This window comes from Vipera ursinii (genome assembly GCF_947247035.1).
Source record: "Vipera ursinii genome assembly, chromosome: 7".
Taxonomy (NCBI): Eukaryota; Metazoa; Chordata; class Lepidosauria; order Squamata; family Viperidae; genus Vipera; species Vipera ursinii.
In genome coordinates, this window is record NC_139521.1 from 8,444,566 (window position 1) to 8,466,220 (window position 21,655).

The following is a 21,655-nucleotide window of genomic DNA, read 5'->3' on the forward strand; positions in this document are numbered from 1 at the left end:
ATGGACTTGGATAATACAGTCTTTTAGCTCTGAATTTTTATTATTACATTGGTTTATTAAGAATTGGCATGTGTTCCATGATAAGGAACCGGTTAAGGAAATATAAATTTGTAATTTGTATTTTAAATGGTCGGTTAACTGTGTGCCTCATCTGAGAAGAATGAGCAGTGACAGTGAAGTGACATTCGGGGGGGGGAATGCTTTTCTGTATCTGTATAAAGTTTGCTGTAACTATTTAAAAATATTTAATATTTAATTTTCTGAATGGAAAATCTTTGAAGTTTTTGATACAATATTGACAAAAATGAATAAAAATGTTTTGATGAAGTGTATATTCAACTGACAGTGGGCCAGTTTTTATATTTTGTATCAGCCTAATCAGTCTCAAGGACGCGGTGGCTCAGTGGGTTAGGACGATGAGCCTGTCAATCAGAAGGTGGGCAGTTTGGCGGGTCGAATCTCGAGTGCCGCGTAGCAGAGTGAGCGCCTGTTACTTGTCCCAGCTTCTGCCAACCTAGCAGTTCGAAAGCACGTAAAAATGCAAGTAGAAAAATAGGGACCACTATGGTGGGAAGGTAACAGCGTTCCGTGCGCCTTTGGCGTCCAGTCATGCTGGCCACATGACCACAGAGACGTCCTCGGACAAGCGCTGGCTCTTTGGCTTTGAAACGGAGATGAGCACCGCCCCCTAGAGTCGGAAACGACTAGCACGCATATGCGGGGGAACCTTTACCTTTACCTAATCAGTCTGGGGAAACCTCCTTTGAAAAACCCTGATGAAGGTGGCCCAGGGGTAGGCAACCTTGGCTCTTCTCTGATTTGTGGACTTCAACTCCCAGAATTCCTGAGGCAGCATGGCTGGTTCAGGAATTCTGGGAATTGAAGTCCACAAGTCATCAGGCTGGGATTCAGATAGAGATAGGTCAGGGGTAGGCAACCTTGGCTCTTTGATGAGTTGTGGACTTCAATACCCAGAATTCCTGAACCAGCTATGCTGACCCTGAGATAAGTCCATATAAGATTTATATGAAGAAAATATATATTTAGACAACCCACACAAGACCGTGGATTGATTGCTGTTGAAGACTTACAATTAAGCCAAAGGATAGTTCACCTTTCTTCTATATGACGCTCCCTAAATTTTAGCTATTTCTGGGATTATGCCTTATTTTTAAGATGTTGACAAAACATAGGGCAAATTTCTGTGGTGGTGCCATTCTTAGAAGCAAAGACTACGCGTGCTGCAATTTTGCGGAAAGTCTTTATGTAACGTGGTAAATAGAGCATTTCTCTCTGAAGAATATATTCTCGGCTTTATATTTAAAAATGTGGGGCAAGGGGGTTACTGAAATCTTAACTATTAAAGGTAAAGGTAAAGGTTCCCCTGCACATGCGTGCTAGTCGTTTCTGACTCTAGGGGCCGGTGCTCATCTCCGTTTCAAAGCCGAAGAGCCAGCGCTTGTCCGAGGACGTCTCCGTGGTCATGTGGCCGGCATGACTAGACGCCAAAGGCGCACGGAACACTGTTACCTTCCCACCGTAGTGGTTCCTATTTTTCTACTTGCATTTTTACGTGCTTTCGAACGGCAGTTTGGCGGGTCGAATCCCGAGTGCCGTGTAGCAGCTTCTGCCAACCTAGCAGTTCTTAACTATTAGATGTAGCTAAATAGCAGCTAGGAATGGTAACATCCTTTAGCTGCTACTCCTGCCACTTAACCTCTTTTCAAATGTAATTAACTTTGATTTATCTAAGTGGCATTGGTATTCCTTAGCAGTAGAATCTGGATTGTTTAGATGAAATATCTACACGTAGGTAGGATTATGTATCCCAAAGATGCTTTTTCACAAAGCAATTGGACTTTGTTTTTTCTTTGAAGTCGTTTCGCTTCTCATCCCAGAAGCTTCTTCAGCTCTGACTGGATCGTGGGGAATGGAAGGATTTATACTCCTTGCAGACAGCTGGTCATTTGCATTCTTTTAGCAAGTCGGTAAGTTGACCTGGAGGCTTATCTGTGTCTTCAGGGTCTCCTGAGTAACGCAAATGGGTGTGGAGCCTTCTTGGAACTGTTGAAACGACTATATTGTAGACTGGAGATAGATGATGTTGGATACCTCCCCTCTGTTGAAGAAATGTCTTCAAAGAAAAATAAGAAAGTCCAGTTGTCTTGTGAAAAAGCATCTTTGGGATAACTATGACCTGGATGGCTAAGAATCTCCATAGACATGTAGGATTATGTAATTGTTTTTCCCCTAAACAGAACTGCAAAATTACCTTTGTTGATTTTGAACACTTTCAGGATAAAGCAAAAAATATCTTACTTTCCTTTTGGGGTCTGTAATGCACTGAATCTAAGGTGGTTTGGATGTTTCTGAAGCACTGTGTGACATGAGAAATTAAGTCCCCATGAAACTTTAGGATGAATGGTCATAATTTATGACATAGTGCAGAGATCCCCAACCTTTTGGGCACCAGGGACCGGTTCTGTGGAGAGAGGTTTTTCCACAGACCGGAGAGCGCATGGTTTTGTGTGCTGCCTGCATCCCATGGATTGGGGCTTGATTATTTGTGTGGACCAGTTGCTGGCATGCCGTGGCCCGGTACCACTCCAGGACCGGGGGTTGGGGACCCCTGACATAGTGAATAATTTAGGAACTAACTATCTTAATAATGAACACAGTGAGTGTTTTGCCCCAGAGACTCACCTGAAAATGAAAATCAGTAGTTCAACCTTTCATCACAACTTCATATTTGTTATATGAAGTATATTTTATTAGACACATTTTGCTATACATTATTTCCCTGGCAGTGCAGCACGTTTTGCATTTGGTAAAACCAAAATAACAAGCTGATTAAAAAAAACAACACTCCAGTTGGTAACAAAGTTGGGAGCTTGTTCTGTTTTTGCTAAACACCAAACTGAACGTGCAGCGTACCAGTAAAGGAGTCAACATGGTGTACTTTTAAATAGCCGAGGACATACTAAATCCTCACTTCATACGGAAACCTATGTGCAGCGCATATTTACAATACATAAATGGTATTTAGAATACATTTGTTATGAATGCCGTGTTTCATAAAAGTCCTTCGGGTTTCTAGAAATTGAAAAGTTTTAAAGAGGCTTTAATAATATTACTCTTTGGTGAAGGACGCTATAGCAGATCAAACTGAAAGGGCAATTTGCTTCATTTAACTTAGTAACTGCTTACACAAGTCACAAGTACTGGAAGGTCTTCTGAGATTCTTGCGTCCTTTCTAGCATCTGTTTCGGGCCTGGCAGAGTCTTTGAGCAGCTTCTAATCCAGGAAAGCTGCTATTTTGGTACACTACTAATGTTCTTCTATGTCGCTATTTTCCTGACAAGCCACTGAGGTCTTTAGATATAAAGACAAGTTCTGTAGGAGACTCACAGCCTCAATTTTCCACATACCGCCTATCTTATCACCTTTATATTCACCAGCAGCCAAACCAGCGTACACCAACCTCTGTGTTGGCTGGAAAGGGATGTGGCCAAACACATCTGGAGGGCTCAACGGTGGGCAAGAGTATACACGATGATCCCTTTAAATATTGTTCTTTCAAGCCAACAGCTGACTTATAAAAGGCTGGTGCTGAATTTGGGTTACGCTGTACAGTGGTTTTTATCCTGCTACAAATGGCCATTTCTCTCTCCCGCCCCCCGGCTCCGTAAACCACACTGGGGTCCTCTTGATAACAATATTGTTTGAATAGCCAAATGGGCTTTAAATGTGTTGACAAAACTTCTTCCACAGACAAAGGAGCAATGTGCACAATTGCCTTGTCCTTCTAAGCAGCATCCAGGACTGTGTCTCTGGGAAGAAATCCAGCAGCATCTCTAACATGGTATTTCTTTATTGTGAGTTCTTGAGCCTGCCAAGCTTATAGTCAGGAGGAAGAATCTTCAGCTATGCATTCAATCATATGCAGGAGATCCTGAAACGTAGGGCGTCCTTCTGGTTTCTAGAAATGGAAAAGTTTTAAAAAGGCTCTAATAATTGATATTTATTTCTCTTTTGTGAATCCATAATATGCAAACAGTCCTCCCTTAGCAATGGTTCAAAGTTACAACCAACCCTTCAAAAGCTACGTACGTACACCTGCCGTCACAATAACTACCTTTGGAGCGCTTAGCAACTGGCTCACCTTTACAGCCTGGTTGCAGTGTTTCAGCCACATTTATAATGTTTTCTTGCTGGCTTCTGGCTTCTTTGGGCTATTTCCAGCAAAAAACACTCCTGGCTGTTTTAATAAGAGCTGTGGTGGCACAGCAGTTAGAATGCAGCATTGCAGGCTAATTCTGCCAACTGCCAGCAGTTCACATCTCTCTATCACAAGGTTGACTCAACCTTCCATCCTTCTGAGGTCAGTAAAATGAGGACCCAGATTGTACGGGGCAACATGCTGACTCTGTAAATTGCTTAGAGAGGGTTTATTATTATTATTATTATTATTATTATTATTATTATTATTATTATTATTATTATTATTATTATTATTATTATTATTATTATTATTATTATTGATTAGCCCTTGGGCCACATCAAAGTGCAAAGTTCCAGAAACAAATTATTACTAAAATTTGATAAAAGCAGTTTAAAATGCAGTTTTAAAAGCAGTTTAAAATTAGATAAAATAGTGCTGTAAACGCACTGTGAAGCGGTATATAAGTCTAAGTGCTATTGCTATTGTTATAGGAACACACTGATCTACTTAACAATCGCAGCGTTCATTAAAGAGTATGGCATTCACTTAACAACTGTGCATTAACTTAACCAACCGTCATTAAAAAGTTGTAAAATTGGGTCTGGTCATGTGAGTGTCTCAACTTACGACTGTCATTATTTATGACGAAAATTCTGGGCTCCCTTACAGTTGTAAATTGAGGACTAACTAGTAAATCAAATTGAAAGTGTATTTTTCTTCATTCACTTACCTGACTGCTTAAGCAAATCACAAATACTGGAAGAAGCCATTTAACACAAAATGCTGATAATTATAAATAGTTAACATATTACTGCATATGTTTTGCGAGGGGTGTGTGATATGATCCGTGAAATGGACAGTCCTCCACATTTTACCCAGTTATAAATTTGTTAGCCTTTAAGGGGCCATGGGTTCCTTGCTGGGTTTTTTTTCTGCAACTGTCATATTTTGGAAACACATGTTCATAAAACGCACTGGTGACAAAGAGGTTTGAAGAACTAAGCAAGATCACTGGTGGGGTTCAAATATGTGAACAACCGGTTCTCTGCATGGATGCCGTTTCCGGAAGTCCATTCTGGGCCTGAGCAACAAAAAATTAGCTACCGGTTCTGCCAAAGTGATGCGAACCGGCTGAATCCCGCCACTGAGAAAGATCAATCCTTTTTTATTCAGCGTTTGAACCAAATCCGTTGGAATATAGAAGTTATGACATTTTTACTAAGAGTGAGACAAGATTTTGTTTATTAGTATTTCATTTCTGCACTTAGCTCTACCTAACACCTTTCTTGTAGATACAACTAACACATTAAGATCACCTCTTGGCACTGTAAGACACTACTGTCAGTTGCTAATGTTTTTTCTGACTTGTGAAATTGCTAATTGTTAGAATTTTTTTTTAAAAAAAGTCTAATTTCCACTCTTACGTCTACAGTTGGTCCACAATTTATGACCAGAATTGGCAAATGGAAATGCCTGATTTTTACGACCTTTTCTGCCATGGCTGTTAGCGAGTCACTGCAGCTGTTAAGTGGATCGCATTTAACATCACATAAATCTGGCTTCCCCCATTAAACATTTGGAAGTCAGATGGGAAGGTCGCAAATGGGTTTCACGTGATCCCTGGATGCTGCAACCGTCATAAATACAGGCTAGTGGCTAAGCCCCAAATTTTGATCATAGGATTATGAAGATACTGCAGTGATCGCTAAGTGTCTCTTTTCAGTGTTACTGTAATTTTGAATGGTTGCTAAGAGAAAGGCTGTAAGTCACAGGTGTCAAACTTGCCGCGTCACGTGACATGTCGCGACGTATCGCGACTTTTTTTGCATTGCCGGAGCTAGGGTGGGCGTGCCCTCCGTATGATACAACCGGCCTGCAGGCCAGCAGTTTGACACCCCTGGTGCAAGTTGTACTTGATTTCTCTTTTCAGACTGTCTTCTATTCACTTAGCCCTGAATGGCATATCCAGGGCTTTTTTTCTCATAGAACGCTCAGAACGGAGTTCCGGCACCTTTTTTGGATAGAACCTTGTAGGGTAGGCAAGGCAGGTTGTATGACATGTGTGAGTTCCGGCACCTTTTTCTTTTACAAAAAAAGCACTGGGCATACCTGTGCTAAAGGCACAAGGTAGAAATACTGTTTGTGCACCCACAAAAACGGGAGGAGCAGACAGCACTATTGTATTGACTTATGGTCTGGCAAGGTTCACTTCACTGACTGGCAGGATGCAGAGTGTGGTTGGTCCAGAAGACAGGCTTAAGATACAGACGGATCTTAACAGACCTGAACATTGGGCGCTATCTAACAAAATGAAATTCAGTGGTGAAGAAAGGAAGGTTCTACATTTAGGCAAGAAAAGCCAGATGTACAGGTATAGTATAGATGGTGCTTCGCTCTATAGTAGTAAGTGTGAGAGGGATCTCAGAGTCCTAGTGGACAATCACTTCAATATGAGCCAGCCGGGTGCTGAAGCTGCCAGAAAAGCCAACACAGTGCTAGGCTGCATTAACGGAGGGATAGAATCAAGATCATGTAAAGTGTTAATACCACTTTATAATGCCTTGGTAAGGCCACACTTGGAATACTGCATCCAGTTTTGGTCACCACAATGTACAAAAGATGTTTAGAAAGAGTGCAGAGAAGAGCAACAAAGATTTTCAGGGGACTAGAGGCTAAAACATATAAAGAAGGGTTGGTAGAATTGGGTATGTCTAGTCTAATGAAGAGAAGGACAAGGGGTAATATGATAGCAGTGTTCCAATCTCTCAGGGGCTGCCACAAAGAAGAGGGAGTCAAGCTATTCTCCAAAACACCTGAAGGCAGGACAAGAAGCAATGGAGGGAAACTAATCAAGGAGAGAAGCAACCTAGAACTAAGGAGAAACTTCCTGACAGAACAATTAACCAGTGGAACAACCTGCCTCCAGAAGCAGTGAATTCTCCAACACTGGAGGGTTTTAAGAAGAAATTGGACAACCATTTGTCTGAAATGGTATAAGGTTTCCTGCCTGAGCAGAGGGTTGGACTAGAAGACCTCCAAGGTCCCTTCCAACTCTTTTATTCTATTCTTCTTTACTTTGGCTCACTCTTTATACCAGAATACAGTAATAGGACTAATGCAAGTGAAATGCAAGATAGCATACCTCATGCCAGCACATTACCATCAAGTCATAAATATTCTTAGAAGCTAACTTGGGTCGAAATAGTCGGTGTCCTTGGGTAATCATAGTCACCACTTCATAGTTTGTGTTCGTCTCAAAGGGCATTTTCCCTTCTGTGAACACTTCCCACATGAGAACTCCTGCAAAATCAGAGAAGAGATTAGTCAACGTTCACAGAAATAACTGAAGTGAATTTCAATTCAAACATTCTGGGTTCTTCTCCAGGATGGCAAATGCAAACATGTGAATAGAAATATCAATCCTAATGAACTAATCACCTTGCCCAGGGGTAGGCAACTTTGGCTCTTTTATGACTCGTGGACTTCAACTCCCAGAATTCCTGAGCCAACCTGGCTCAGCTTGGAAACCTCTCCCTTTCCCCTCAGCGTAGCTGGCTCAGGAATTCTGGGAGTTGAAGTCCACGAGTCATAGAGCGGCCTAGGCCTAGGCCAGGGGTAGGCAACCTTGGCTCTTTTATGACTCGTGGACTTCAACTCCCAGAATTCCTGAGCCAGCATGGCTCAGCTTGGAAACCCCTCCCTTTCCCCTCAGCATGGCTGGCTCAGGAATTCTGGGAGTTGAAGTCCACGAGTCACGAAAGAGCCAAGGTTGCCTACCCCTGGCCTTGCCTAAATCTTCTAAGATTACTTAGTTTATCAGCCATAGAATGATTAGACTGATGCCTATGAAATGAGTCCAAAAAATACAACTCCACATTCACCAAGAACTACACAGGAACGAAGAATGGTTCAGAAGAGCTGCTTCATACTCATGCCTCAGCTGTTCATTAAAGCAGCGACATCTTTTTTCACCCTACTGAGGCCTAAAACAAAAGTTGCTGCTGCTTTAACCAATTGATTGAATGAGCTGACTTCTCAGAGGAGTTCTGTTCAGCTCTGATGAAATAGCTGCTTGCTTTAAGAAGTCATCTCATTAAAGCGATTGTTCAGAGGCAGCACATTTTTCAAATGTAGCTGCTTTAATAGATAGCAAAGAAATGTGTTCACGGAAATATGAAGCTCTTCTTCTGAATTATCTTAAAGCATACACAGCTTTTCTAGGCACAGCACACTAAATAATGCTACAGTGAGTCCTCGACTTAACAACGGTTCAGTGAGCGACCATTCAAAGTTACGACGGCAATGAAACAAGTGACTTAAGACCATTTTTCACACTTACGAGCGTTGTGCCATCCCCAGGGTCACATGATCAAAATTCAGATGCTTGGCAACTGACTCACATTTATGACGGCTGCAGCGTCCCGGGTTCATGTGATCCCCTTTTATGTCCTTCTGATAAGCAAAGTCAATTGGGAAGCCAGATTCACTTAACAGCCGTGTCACTAACTTAACAACGGTGGCAAGAAAGGTTGTAAAATGGGGCAAAATTCACTTAACAAATGTCTCACTTAGCAACAAAAATTTTGGGCGCAATAGTAGTTGTAAGTGGAGGACTATCTGTACAGTTAAATTTGAGAACCTATCATAGAAACATCTTTAACACAAGATCTTTGTGTGTGTGTGTGTGTGTATGTGCGTGTGTGTGTGTAAAGCCAGCATTTCAAAATTAATAAACCTTTATAGCACAAGGTTATATAGTAATAGATCTATATATAGTATAGTAATAGTATAGATGTATAGTAAAGGTAAAAGGTAAAGGTTCCCCCGCACATGCGTGCTAGTCGTTTCCGACTCTAGGGGTCGGTGCTCATCTCCGTTTCAAAGCCGAAGAGCCAGAACTTGTACGAGGACGTCTCCGTGGTCATGTGGCCGGCATGACTAGACGCCAAAGGCGCACGGAACGCTGTTACCTTCCCACCGGAGTGGTCCCTATTTTTCTACTTGCATTTTTTACGTGCTTTCGAACTGCTAGGTTGGCAGAAGCTGGGACGAGTAACAGGCGCTCACTCTGCTATGCGGCACTCGGGATTCGACCCGCCAAACTGCCGACCTTCTGATGTATAGTAAAATGTATAGTAAAATGTATAGTAAAAGATCTCCATAAAAACAAGTGAGGTCAATATATAAAATTTATTTACTTATCTATTTACGTAAGTTTGTATGCTGCTCATCTTGCTATGGAGAACAAACATTGCCACCCAAAGTCACTTAGGACAGATGGGTGATGTAGAAATTTGATAAACAAAACAAATAAAACAATCAGAACAGTTAACCAGAAACACGTGTTCTGCAATATATTTGGAAACTACTAGAAGGAAATAAAGCAAAAGTTAAAAACACATTACAGCATTTGAAACTTCTAAATGTTAAATTTTAAGTTCTAATTTTCACTTTAAGAAATAATGTATGGAAACCTTGAGTGCTAGATTTTATCCAAGATTCCCTGTAAGTATTTTACCTAGAACTCTTTATTATGTATCATTAACATGAAGCATTTTTTCAGTCTATCTTAAATTATAATTATTGCTTTGGCAGATTGTTTGTAGAGGCTAATGGAAGGTTTGAAAAAGTAATCCTAAATCTATTAAAAATAAAAAATAAGTTAAACAATCTTACCAAAAGACCAGACGTCAGACTTGCTGCTGAATCGGCTGTAATTGAAAACTTCTGGGGGACACCACTTCACAGGAAATTTAGCACCTGAAGAGCTGGTGTACTGATCATCAAGAACATATCTAAAAGGAGAGGGGAAAAAATCCTTCCACTTAAATGAGTTGCAGCAGAACCTCAGTACTCGATTGCTTCAAAACTCATCAAATTTGGTACTCGACACGTTTTGAAGTGAAAATGTTGTCCCAGTACTTGGCATTTGTTTAATACTAGACGTGCTGCAATAGGAAAAGGGGGACAGCTGTGGAGAACAGCCAGGAAGCCGGCCATACTAGGAAGGTCACTGCAGAAGAAGGGGATGGCCACAGAGGGCAGACAAAAAGTCAGCCATACTAGGAAGGTCACTGCAAAAGAAGGGGATGGCCACAGAGGGCAGACAAAAAGTCAGCCATACTAGGAAGGTCACTGCAAAAGGAGGGGATGGCCACAGAGGGCAGACACAAAGTCAGCCATGCTGGGAAGGTCACTGCAAGAGGAGGGGTCGGCCATAGAGGGCAGATAGAAAGTCAGCCATACTAGGAAGGTCAGTGCAAAAGGAGGGGACGGCCACAGAGGGCAGACACAAAGTCAGCCATGCTGGGAAGGTCACTGGAAGAGGAGGGGACAGCCATAGAGGGCAGATAGAAAGTCAGCCATACTAGGAAGGTCACTGCAAAAGGAGGGGACGGCCACAGAGGGCAGACACAAAGTCAGCCATGCTGGGAAGGTCACTGGAAGAGGAGGGGACGGCCATAGAGGGCAGACAGAAAGTCAGCCATACTAGGAAGGTCACTGCAAAAGGAGGGGACGGCCACAGAGGGCAGACAAAAAGTCCGCCATACTAGGAAGGTCACTGCAAAAGGAGGGGATGGCCACAGAGGGCAGACACAAAGTCAGCCATGCTGGGAAGGTCACTGCAAGAGGAGGGGACGGCCATAGAGGGCAGACAGAAAGTCAGCCATACTAGGAAGGTCACTGCAAAAGGAGGGGATGGACACAGAGGGCAGACAGAAAGTCAGCCATGCTGGGAAGGTCACTGCAAGAGGAGGGGACGGCCACAGAGGGCAGACAAAAAGTCCGCCATACTAGGAAGGTCACTGCAAAAGGAGGGGATGGCCACAGAGGGCAGACACAAAGTCAGCCATGCTGGGAAGGTCACTGCAAGAGGAGGGGTCGGCCATAGAGGGCAGATAGAAAGTCAGCCATACTAGGAAGGTCAGTGCAAAAGGAGGGGACGGCCACAGAGGGCAGACACAAAGTCAGCCATGCTGGGAAGGTCACTGGAAGAGGAGGGGACAGCCATAGAGGGCAGATAGAAAGTCAGCCATACTAGGAAGGTCACTGCAAAAGGAGGGGACGGCCACAGAGGGCAGACACAAAGTCAGCCATGCTGGGAAGGTCACTGGAAGAGGAGGGGACGGCCATAGAGGGCAGACAGAAAGTCAGCCATACTAGGAAGGTCACTGCAAAAGGAGGGGACGGCCACAGAGGGCAGACAAAAAGTCCGCCATACTAGGAAGGTCACTGCAAAAGGAGGGGATGGCCACAGAGGGCAGACACAAAGTCAGCCATGCTGGGAAGGTCACTGCAAGAGGAGGGGACGGCCATAGAGGGCAGACAGAAAGTCAGCCATACTAGGAAGGTCACTGCAAAAGGAGGGGACGGCCACAGAGGGCAGACACAAAGTCAGCCATGCTGGGAAGGTCACTGGAAGAGGAGGGGACGGCCATAGAGGGCAGACAGAAAGTCAGCCATACTAGGAAGGTCACTGCAAAAGGAGGGGACGGCCACAGAGGGCAGACAAAAAGTCCGCCATACTAGGAAGGTCACTGCAAAAGGAGGGGATGGCCACAGAGGGCAGACACAAAGTCAGCCATGCTGGGAAGGTCACTGCAAGAGGAGGGGACGGCCATAGAGGGCAGACAGAAAGTCAGCCATACTAGGAAGGTCACTGCAAAAGGAGGGGATGGACACAGAGGGCAGACAGAAAGTCAGCCATGCTGGGAAGGTCACTGCAAGAGGAGGGGACGGCCACAGAGGGCAGACAAAAAGTCCGCCATACTAGGAAGGTCACTGCAAAAGGAGGGGATGGCCACAGAGGGCAGACACAAAGTCAGCCATGCTGGGAAGGTCACTGCAAGAGGAGGGGACGGCCATAGAGGGCAGACAGAAAGTCAGCCATACTAGGAAGGTCACTGCAAAAGGAGGGGATGGCCACAGAGGGCAGACACAAAGTCAGCCATGCTGGGAAGGTCACTGCAAGAGGAGGGGACGGCCACAGAGGGCAGACAAAAAGTCCGCCATACTAGGAAGGTCACTGCAAAAGGAGGGGATGGCCACAGAGGGCAGACACAAAGTCAGCCATGCTGGGAAGGTCACTGCAAGAGGAGGGGACGGCCATAGAGGGCAGACAGAAAGTCAGCCATACTAGGAAGGTCACTGCAAAAGGAGGGGATGGCCACAGAGGGCAGACACAAAGTCAGCCATGCTGGGAAGGTCACTGCAAGAGGAGGGGACGGCCATAGAGGGCAGACAGAAAGTCAGCCATACTAGGAAGGTCACTGCAAAAGGAGGGGATGGACACAGAGGACAGACAGAAAGTCAGCCATGCGGGGACGGTCACTGCAAGAGGAGGGGATGGCCATAGAGGGTAGACAGAAAGTCAGCACCTCCTGGAACCAATTAGTGCCAAGTATCGTGGTACCACCATACAAGAAACTGACACAGGTAGTCCTTGAATTAGGACCATTTGTTTAGCAATGGTTCAAAATTACGATGCCACTGAAGAAAGTGACTTTGACCCATCCTCAAAGTTGTGCACAACCCTTGCAGTCACATGATCTCAACTTGCAGCCTTCCCAGATGCCTTCGGGTGAGCAAAGCCAATGGGGGAAGCCAGATTTGCTTAATAGTAGCATGGTTCGCTTTCATTACTGCATGATTTGTTTAATGATCATGGTAAACAGGGTTGTAAGATAGGATCTGGTCATATGCTGGATTGCTTATCAGCTGAAATATTAGTCCCAATTGTGATCATAAGTTGAGGACCACCTGTAATTAATATTCATGTCACTGCCTAATGGTAATGGATAAATTTCACAAATTTTATTTAAAAGGACTAAGGACAGACCTAACACAGAGGCCGACTCTGAACAACTCTGGATAACAGTTGGCAGCTATAATATTTTTCAGCCCTTTGCATGTGAGATGAGTTAAATTTAGTTATGCAAGCTACATATTGCTGGGGTTGTTTTAAGTTAAAAACATGGCCACCACTCTACCGCTTTGGAAGGTACAAATGTAAATTTAAAATATGCCTACTTAAAAGGTACAGAGATGACTAATACCTTGTCATTCCAAAATCAGACACTTTCACCACTCCTGACTCATTCACTAAGCAGTTTCTAGCAGCCTAGAAAAAGAAAAAAGAAAAAAAGTAAAACAGTAGTTGGATACTGATTGCATACCTTGGATGTAATTTGCTTTCTGCTTAACTACTAACAGTTCCACAATGTAGAGGTATCAGGCTCAAAAAAACCAAGCAAGATATGTTGCAAGCCTTCAAAGCAGATTTATTGTTTCTCACCATCAACAGAATCATGCCAAACTAAAGCACGCTTGTTGTTAGCTGCGAAGTCGTGTCCGACCCATCGCAACCCCATGGACAACATTCCTTCAGGCCTTCCTGTCCTCTACCATCTTCTGGAATCCATTTAGGCTCATGCCTACTGCTTCAAGTTACTCCATCCAGCCACCTCATTCTCTGTCGTCCCCTTCTTCTCTTGCCCTCAACCTTTCCCAGCATTAGGCTCTTCTCCAGTGAGTCCTTCCTTCTCATTAGGTGGCCAAAGGATTTAAGTTTTAGCTTCAGGATCTGGCCTTCTAAAGAGCAGTCAGGGTTGATCTCCTCTAGGACTGACCAGTTTGATCGCCTTGCAGTCCAAGGGACTCGCAGGAGTCTTCTCCAGCACCACAGTTCAAAGGCCTCAATTCTTCGGCGCTCAGCCTTTCTTATGGTCCAACTTTCACTGCCATACATTGCAACTGGGAAGACCATGGCCTTGGCTATACGCACTTTTGTTGGCAGGATGATGTTTCTGCTTTTTAGTGTGCTGTCTAGATTTGCCATGGCTTTCCTCCCCAGGAGCAAGCGTCTTTTAATTTCTTGGCTGCAGTCCCCATCTGCAGTGATCTTGGAGCCCAGGAAAATAAAAGCTGTCACTACCTCCATTTCTTCCCCATCTATTTGCCAGGAATTGAGAGGGCCGGATGCCATGATTTTGGTTTTCTTAAGGTTCAGTTTCAATAAAGCATGCTACCACCCTCATAAAGCATGGCTGGCTAGGGAATTCTGGGTATTGAAGTCCACACGTCTTCAAGCTGCTAAGGTTGAGAAATACCAATTGAGTGTCATGCAAATGAAGGGTCTCTGGCATCATGTGAATTATGGGTTCTTTTAGGATCAGTGGTTCTCCTCAGACAAGCTGGTCCCCAAGAAAAAAAGTAAAAGCAATAACTAAGTTGACTGGAGAACATCCTGAAGATCCTTCTGGATACTTTAGTGTACCCCCTTCCAGAATGGATCATGTGGTCCGTTTATGTAGCATAAAGTCTATTTATGGAAATCCGCTCTGCTCTTCTCAAACGTTCGAAGGCAAGACTGGTTTTTTTTTAATCAAAGGTTTGAAGTTTATCTGCCTCACTGTCACTTTCCAGCGATAGCTTCCAGATGGCCGTCAAGGGCTGGTTGCCTCATGTAGAACATGTTAAGTAATTAATTAATTAATGAACCTTTATTGTCAAAGTACAACCATGTATACATTGAGATTAGCTGAGCCTCCCTTCGTGCTCCCACCCCCCCAACTCACAGTGACAACAAACCCTCCATCTTATTACACCATGTGAACTGATTGCACCACACACCGGCCTCCCAAGTCAATTCTGCATAAAGTTTATAAAAATTATTTCCCGTTCAAAAGCCTAACAGCCCACGGATAAAAGCTGTTTTTCAGCCTGTTGGTGCGGCTGGCTATACTCCTGTATCTCCTACCTGATGGTAGGAGAGTAAAGGGATACCGACCATGGTGTGAGTCATCCCTGAGAATCTTCCTCACTCTTCCAAGGCAACGAGCCCTGGTGATGTCATCCAGTGGTGTCAGGGGATGGCCCACAATGTCTTGTGCTGTGCTCACCACCATCTGTAATACTTTCCTATCCGCGGCTGTCAGACCAGCATACCAAACCACAATACAGCGCGAGAGGACGCTCTCTATAGTAGACCGGTAAAAGAAGGTCATTAGCCGTTGTTCTACCCTGTTCTTCCGCAAGACCCTGAGAAAGTGAATCCTCTGTTGGGCCTTTCTAGCCACCTGGGTTGTATTAACTTTCCAGGTCAGATCTTGTAAGAAGATTAAGACACGAGTGGCTGTTAACAGGTGTGGAAAAGTGACCTTTTTTTTTTGGATAAGCACACTTTGTCATTCATGGTGGAGAAAAGACCAGCTTGAATTTCTCCTTTTTTAAGTCTGAAAGGGACATGGTTCTGCTACTTTGCATTGATTTTGGTCAAAACATTTCAGAACCGTTGCAAAAATTCAGAAACTAAGCACTTCCCGTGCTTTCAGAATGCAACAAATTTACACACGCAACAAATTTACACACGCAACCAATTTGCACCTGACTTACCAAATCTCTGTGTATAAAGCTATTTCTCTCCAGATATTCCATCCCTTCAGAGACATCCTGACACATCGTCATCAGGTTATCTTTAGTGAAGTGTCCACGTCTCTGACGAAGATAATTCAGAAGGCAGCCATGCTCCATGAATTCTGTCACTATGTAGATAGGTCTCTGCTGTGTACAAACGCCATACAGCTGGACTAATTTGGGATGGGTCATCTTCCTGAAAGTAGTTTAAAGAAAGAAAGAGTAAAACAGGAAACAAAAATGGAAATATAGGCATAATTTTCTTCATGAAGTTAACCTTACCTAGAAAACACACACGTTTGGAAAGAAGTCAGTGAGAAATAGCTTAACGCAGTCCTTATGCTAAAAATGTAATAGATTCAGAAGAAGATAAAGTTGTAGAACCAAAGTAAAATAACAAGTCCTGGTCACATAATGCCTTAGAACTGCAGGTCTGTAGAGCAGAGCAATAGCATTCACTATTAGGGCAGATGGAATTAACCAACCAAGATTTAGGATTTGAAACCAATTTGAAATGCAGGCTCAGACTCTGGCATACAGAAATGTGGCGGGAATACACCACCACTGATGTCATATTCCAAAATGCAATGTTTTGCAAGGTTACACGTTTAAAATTAGTACAATAGGCAGTTGGGGTTCTATTCTAATAACAAATTATTTTTCTTTCTTCCATACAATAGAATTGTTTACAGCAGACATGTCAAACACAAGGCACGGGGGCCGGATCTGACCCGCGAAGTGGTTTCATGCGGCCCGCTAAGCCATCCTGGAAACAGTGAGGGAACAGCCCCCACTGACTTGGCCCTGGCCCAGAGACCCTCCTTCTGCCAGAGACCCTCAGATCTGTCCCACTCCTGCCCAGGCCGCCATAGGCACCCTTGATGCAAACGATGTAGAGCTGGCCATGCCCACCCAGTAGGCCATACACACTCTAGCCACGCCCACCCAGTAGGCCATGCGCACCCTGGCCATACCCACCTGGCCCCCTGAGGGCAACCGCAATGCTGATGTGGCCCTCAATGAAATTGAGTTTGGCACCCCTGGTTTACAGCTAGAGCAGGGATAGGCAGCCTTGGCTCTTTTATGACTCGTGGACTTCAACTCCCAGAATTCCTGAGCCAGCACTGGCTCAGGAATTCTGGGAGTTGAAGTCCACGAGTCATAAAAGAGCCAAGGTTGCCTACCCCTGAGCTAGACAGTCCTAGTTTCTGAATCTCTAATATTAAAGGTGAAAACACACACCACAAATCCCATTACAGGGTTTTGGTTTTGTTTTGTTTTTGTATTAGGGATTTTGATTATACCACTGTCTTTAGTAGGAGATACTACAGTAGGGATGCGGTGGTTCAGTGGGTTAGGACACTGAGCTTGTCGATCAGAAGGTCGGCAGTTTGGCGGCTCGAATCCCGAGTGCCGCGTAGCAATGAGCGCCTGTTACTCGTCCCAGCTTCTGCCAACCTAGCAGTTCGAAAGCACGTAAAAATGCAAGTAGAAAAATAGGGACCACTATGGTGGGAAGGTAACAGCGTTCCGTGCGCCTTTGGCGTCTGGTCATGCCGGCCACATGACCACGGAGACGTCCTCGGACAAGCACTGGCTCTTCGGCTTTGAAATGGAGATGAGCACTGGCTCCTAGAGTCGGAAACAAGTAGCACGCATGTGCGGGGGAACCTTTACCTTTACCTTACTACAGTACACCTATTTCGCTAGCAATATATTGCTAATAATATTAGTATCGTCAATTGCTTAAATGGCCCATTCTTCTCCTGATCAAAATACAGATTTGGTCCCTGCTAAATTTGCGTTTAGCAAGTTGGAAACTTCCAAACCAGATTTTTATCTACAGTGCATCAGTCAACAAAGTAAGGAGAAAAGTATAATAGGCTCTTGATGTTCTGACTTAAGACAGTAGATGTAACTCTTTAAAACAAAGGGACAGAGCATCTCGAGATTTCTTAAAGACGTTTGCAGCCAGATTCTTTAATGGTTTCTTAAAATAACCACACAGCACACTAAAAAGCAGAGACATCACCCTGTCAACAAAAGTGCGTATAGTCAAGGCTATGGTCTTCTCAGTTGCAATGTATGGCTGTGAAAGTTGGACCATAAGAAAGGCTGAGCACCAAAGAATTGAAGCCTTTGAACTATGGTGCTGGAGAAGACTCCTGTGAGTCCCTTGGACTGCAAGGCGATCAAACCGGTCAGTCCTAGAGGAGATCAACCCTGACCGCTCTTTAGAAGGCCAGATCTTGAAGCTAAAACTCAAATACTTTGGCCACCTAAGGAGAAGGAAGGACTCACTGGAGAAGAGCCTCATGCTGGGAAAGGTTGAGGGCAAGAGAAGAAGGGGACGACAGAGAATGAGGTGGCTGGATGGAGTCACTGAAGCAGTAGGCGTGAGCTTAAATGGACTCCAGAAGATGGTAGAGGACAGGAAGGCCTGGAGGAACATTGTCCATAGGGTCGCGATGGGTCAGACACGACTTCGCAACTAACAACAACAACAAAATAACCACCAGCACCTTTGCCAGTTACTTACATCATCACTTTGGCTTCTTCTATAAAGTCCTCTTCATACATGGCACCTTCTCGGATAGCCTTGATAGCTACTTTGTACTGGGCTCTCCATTTGCCCAGCCGTACTACCCCAAAGAGACCACTCCCCAGTTCTCGCATAAAGGTGAGTTCTGCAGGGTTGATTTCCCATTTCTCTATAAATACAAGAACAGATGACATGAGGATGAACCTCCAAGGCAAACGGGGAGGCAATTGTTATTGTCAATATTCTTTGCCATAAGGCTCTTTTTCTTAGTTCATCTTTCTTGCTTTCAAACTCCAAAAGCCTCTGAAGATTCAAACCAGAGAACTCCTGAAGATTCTCACGGCTTTTTCTCAAAAGTTGCCGTTCCTTCCCAGAAATAATATTTTGTCAAGACGGCAGAAATGCATACTGTGGGGAGGGACTTTCATCTTGCATGGCTAGTATTCCCAGAATAAGAACCAGAAAGAGTGGCTGTAAAAACAAAGATCTCCCTCAAATGTTCTCAAGACTGGGCAGCAACTCAAAGATACTTCTCAAAAACTTATTTTGTTTGCAGGAATCAAAGCACGCTGACTGCTGACCTCCCGACTCTGGGGCCTAAAATATATTATGAAAATCTGCCAATCTTTACGTAAAGACTTGAGATACTACATACCTTCTTGGCAAAACTGGATGAGGATAATGGATTTTGACCCAGCTAGCATGATTGTGTATAAACAGAACAATTATTAAGGTGGTTAATGGATGACTGGATAGAGCTTTTTATACAACTGGCCAGGAGGAATAGAATAGAATAGAATAGAATAGAATAGAATAGAATAGAATAGAATAGAATAGAATAGAATAGAATAGAGTAGAGTAGAGTAGAGTAGAGTAGAGTACAGTAGAGTAGAGTAGAGTAGAGTAGAGTAGAGTAGAGTAGAGTAGAGTAGAGTAATCGAATAAAGTACAGTAGTAGGGTAGAGTAGAGTAGAGTAGAGTAGAGTAGAGTAGAGTAGGAAGGGACCTTAGAGGTCTTCTAGTCCAGCCCCCTGCTCAAGCAGGAGGACCTATACCAGGGGTAGGCAACCTTGGCTCTTTTATGACTCGTGGACTTCAACTCCCAGAATTCCTGAGCCAGCATGGCTGGCTCAGGAATTCTGGGAGTTGAAGTCCACGAGTCATAAAAGAGCCAAGGTTGCCTACCCCTGCCCTACACCATTTCAGACAAATGGTTGTCCAGTCTCTTCTTAAAAACTTCCAGTGTTGGAGCGCCCATGATTTCTGAAGGCAAGCTGTTCCACTGCTTGATTATCCTCACTGTCAGGAAATTTTGTCCTTAATTCCAGGTTGCTTCTCTCTTTGATCAGTCTCCAACCATTGTTTCTCATCCTGCCTTCTGGTGCTTTGGAGAATAACGCGACCCCCCTCTGCCTTGTGGCAGCCCCTCAGATACTGGAATACTGCTATTGTGTCTCCCTTATTTCTTCTTTTCTTTAGACTGGCCAAACCCAGTACAATCCCAGGCATCTGTTACTTTTTATTTTTGAAAAATGCAGGCAAATCTCAAGCAATCTTAGAATTGTAAGTTTGTAATCCAATTTGCCACCCTAAAAGGACCAGTCTCGTTCTTCCCACCCAAAATAGACACGAATCCTTATTGTGCCTAGTGTATTTTGGTAACGCTGTTGTGCGTTTTCTTTCGCACTTGGAAGCTTTGTCTCAGAAACCCCACGCTTTATCATTCAAACACCCTTTGTCATTTAAACACAGCTGCTGTGGTTATGCTGAATGTTGCTTGTCCTTGCATTCAGTTTTATTTTAGAGGGCAAATTAAAAAAAAATAACCAAAGGCCAGTTTGGTATATGATTAAGGCATCAGTCTACAAACTGGGAGACAATGAATTCTAGTCCCGCCTTAGGTACAAAGCCATCTTGGTAAGCTTGGGCCAATGGTGGGATTCAACCAGTTCTCACCGGTTCAGTAGAACCAATAGCTAATTTTTTGTTGACTTCAGCGAACTGGCTGAAGCCCTAGCCCTTTTTTTTTTTTTTTGCAAGGCCCAGAACGGCCCACCGGAAGTGCATAGATTCCACTTCTGGAAGTCCGAGGCTCAGCATGGACTTCCGGAAGTGGCGTCCATGCAGAGAATTGATTGTTCAGGTATTTGTGTTATGTATTAAGCTTTATTGGAACACCTAAAGCTGTGTATAAGAGTCACCACCAGGAGGCGTTGAACTGTAACTGTTTCGGCGGGAAGCATTTTGGCAGGAAACAGAGGTTCAAACCGATTGGTTGGTTGAGTACCTGGCCAGGTATATAAAGAGTGCAGGTAGCCCCTATTCCCGAGTACAGTCCCTTACACCTAATAAAGAGCTGCTATGCTGTACTCATCGTCTCGGCGTCCTTCCTGCTCTCCAGAACCCACTACACAACAATTTGAATTCCACCATTGGCTTGGGCCAGTCACTTTCTCTAAGCCCTAGGAAGGAAGCAATGGCAAATCACTTGAGAAAAACCTTGCCGTGAAAACTGCAAGGACTTGTTCAGGATGTCTCTGAAAAAATCAGACACAAGTGAAAGGGAATACAAACCCTCACAAACACACACACACACACACACACAAATCCCAAGATGAACACTGCTTTATTAGACCAGGAAAAAGTTTACGAGATCTTCGGGGCTCTCCATCTTTGTCATTGCTTTAAATGACGGCCTCGTCTCAGGAATACCTGCCTCTCCTTTCATAAAGGGCAACTGTACAAATATGCAATATGGATCATGGAGATATGAAAGGGTAGAAAGAAATGTACTCACTGGCTACCTCTGGAGCTATTCACTCCAGAAGAGAAATGATCATTAATGCTACTTCCCCCCCCCCCAGGAAAATAGCAACCATGGGCTAGGGACGTGTATTAAGGATGACGTTGCTTAATTTAGTGGCCTCCAAGCATGTTTGGATTCCAAAAGGAAGGATTTTGGAAGCCGTGGTGGCGCGGTGTTTAGAATGGAGTACTGCAGGCTATTCTGCTGGCTGCCGGCAGTTCGATTCTGACTGGCTCAAAATTGACTCAGCCTTCCATCCTTCCAAGGTCAGTAAAATGAGGACCCAAATTGTTGGGGGGCAATTATGCTGACTCTCTAAACTGCTTAGAGAGGGCTGTAAAGCACTGTGAAGCGGTATATAAGTCTAAGGGCTATTGCTGCGGGCTATTCCCAGCCATCAGGGCATTCAGGAATTTATGCCCTATAGGTATCTAGAGGAGGTTTTCATCAGAATGATAAAGCCACTCTAAACTCTATTTCACTGCTACAAAATATCAAGAAGATGACACATTGAGTGACAAGTCAAGGGAAGGGAAGGGGGAAGTGGAAGGGGAAGGGGAAGGGAAAGGGAAGGAAGCGAAAGGGAAGAGGAAGGCCCATATACTTGCATAACTTAAGTAACACCAGCTGCCTGCAATTAGTGCAGGTTCGCATCCCACCAGGCTCAAGG

The 21,655-nt window shown here is 44.1% G+C and overlaps 1 protein-coding gene across 1 annotated transcript in view; it reads right to left on the reverse strand.

Moving 5' to 3' along the window:
* Window positions 1-2,736: 2,736 nt before the first annotated feature.
* Window positions 2,737-21,655, reverse strand: part of TEC (tec protein tyrosine kinase) — a 99,741-nt gene continuing 80,822 nt past the window's right edge. Inside the window, exons 13-18 of the mRNA XM_083367904.1 lie at window positions 18,177-18,348; window positions 15,617-15,833; window positions 13,279-13,343; window positions 9,899-10,017; window positions 7,365-7,522; window positions 2,737-3,979 (exon numbers count right to left, since the gene is read on the reverse strand). Coding sequence (XP_083224030.1) covers window positions 3,905-3,979; window positions 7,365-7,522; window positions 9,899-10,017; window positions 13,279-13,343; window positions 15,617-15,833; window positions 18,177-18,348 — 806 coding nt within the window. The 3' untranslated portion in view covers window positions 2,737-3,904. The remainder of the gene's footprint in view (window positions 3,980-7,364; window positions 7,523-9,898; window positions 10,018-13,278; window positions 13,344-15,616; window positions 15,834-18,176; window positions 18,349-21,655) is intronic.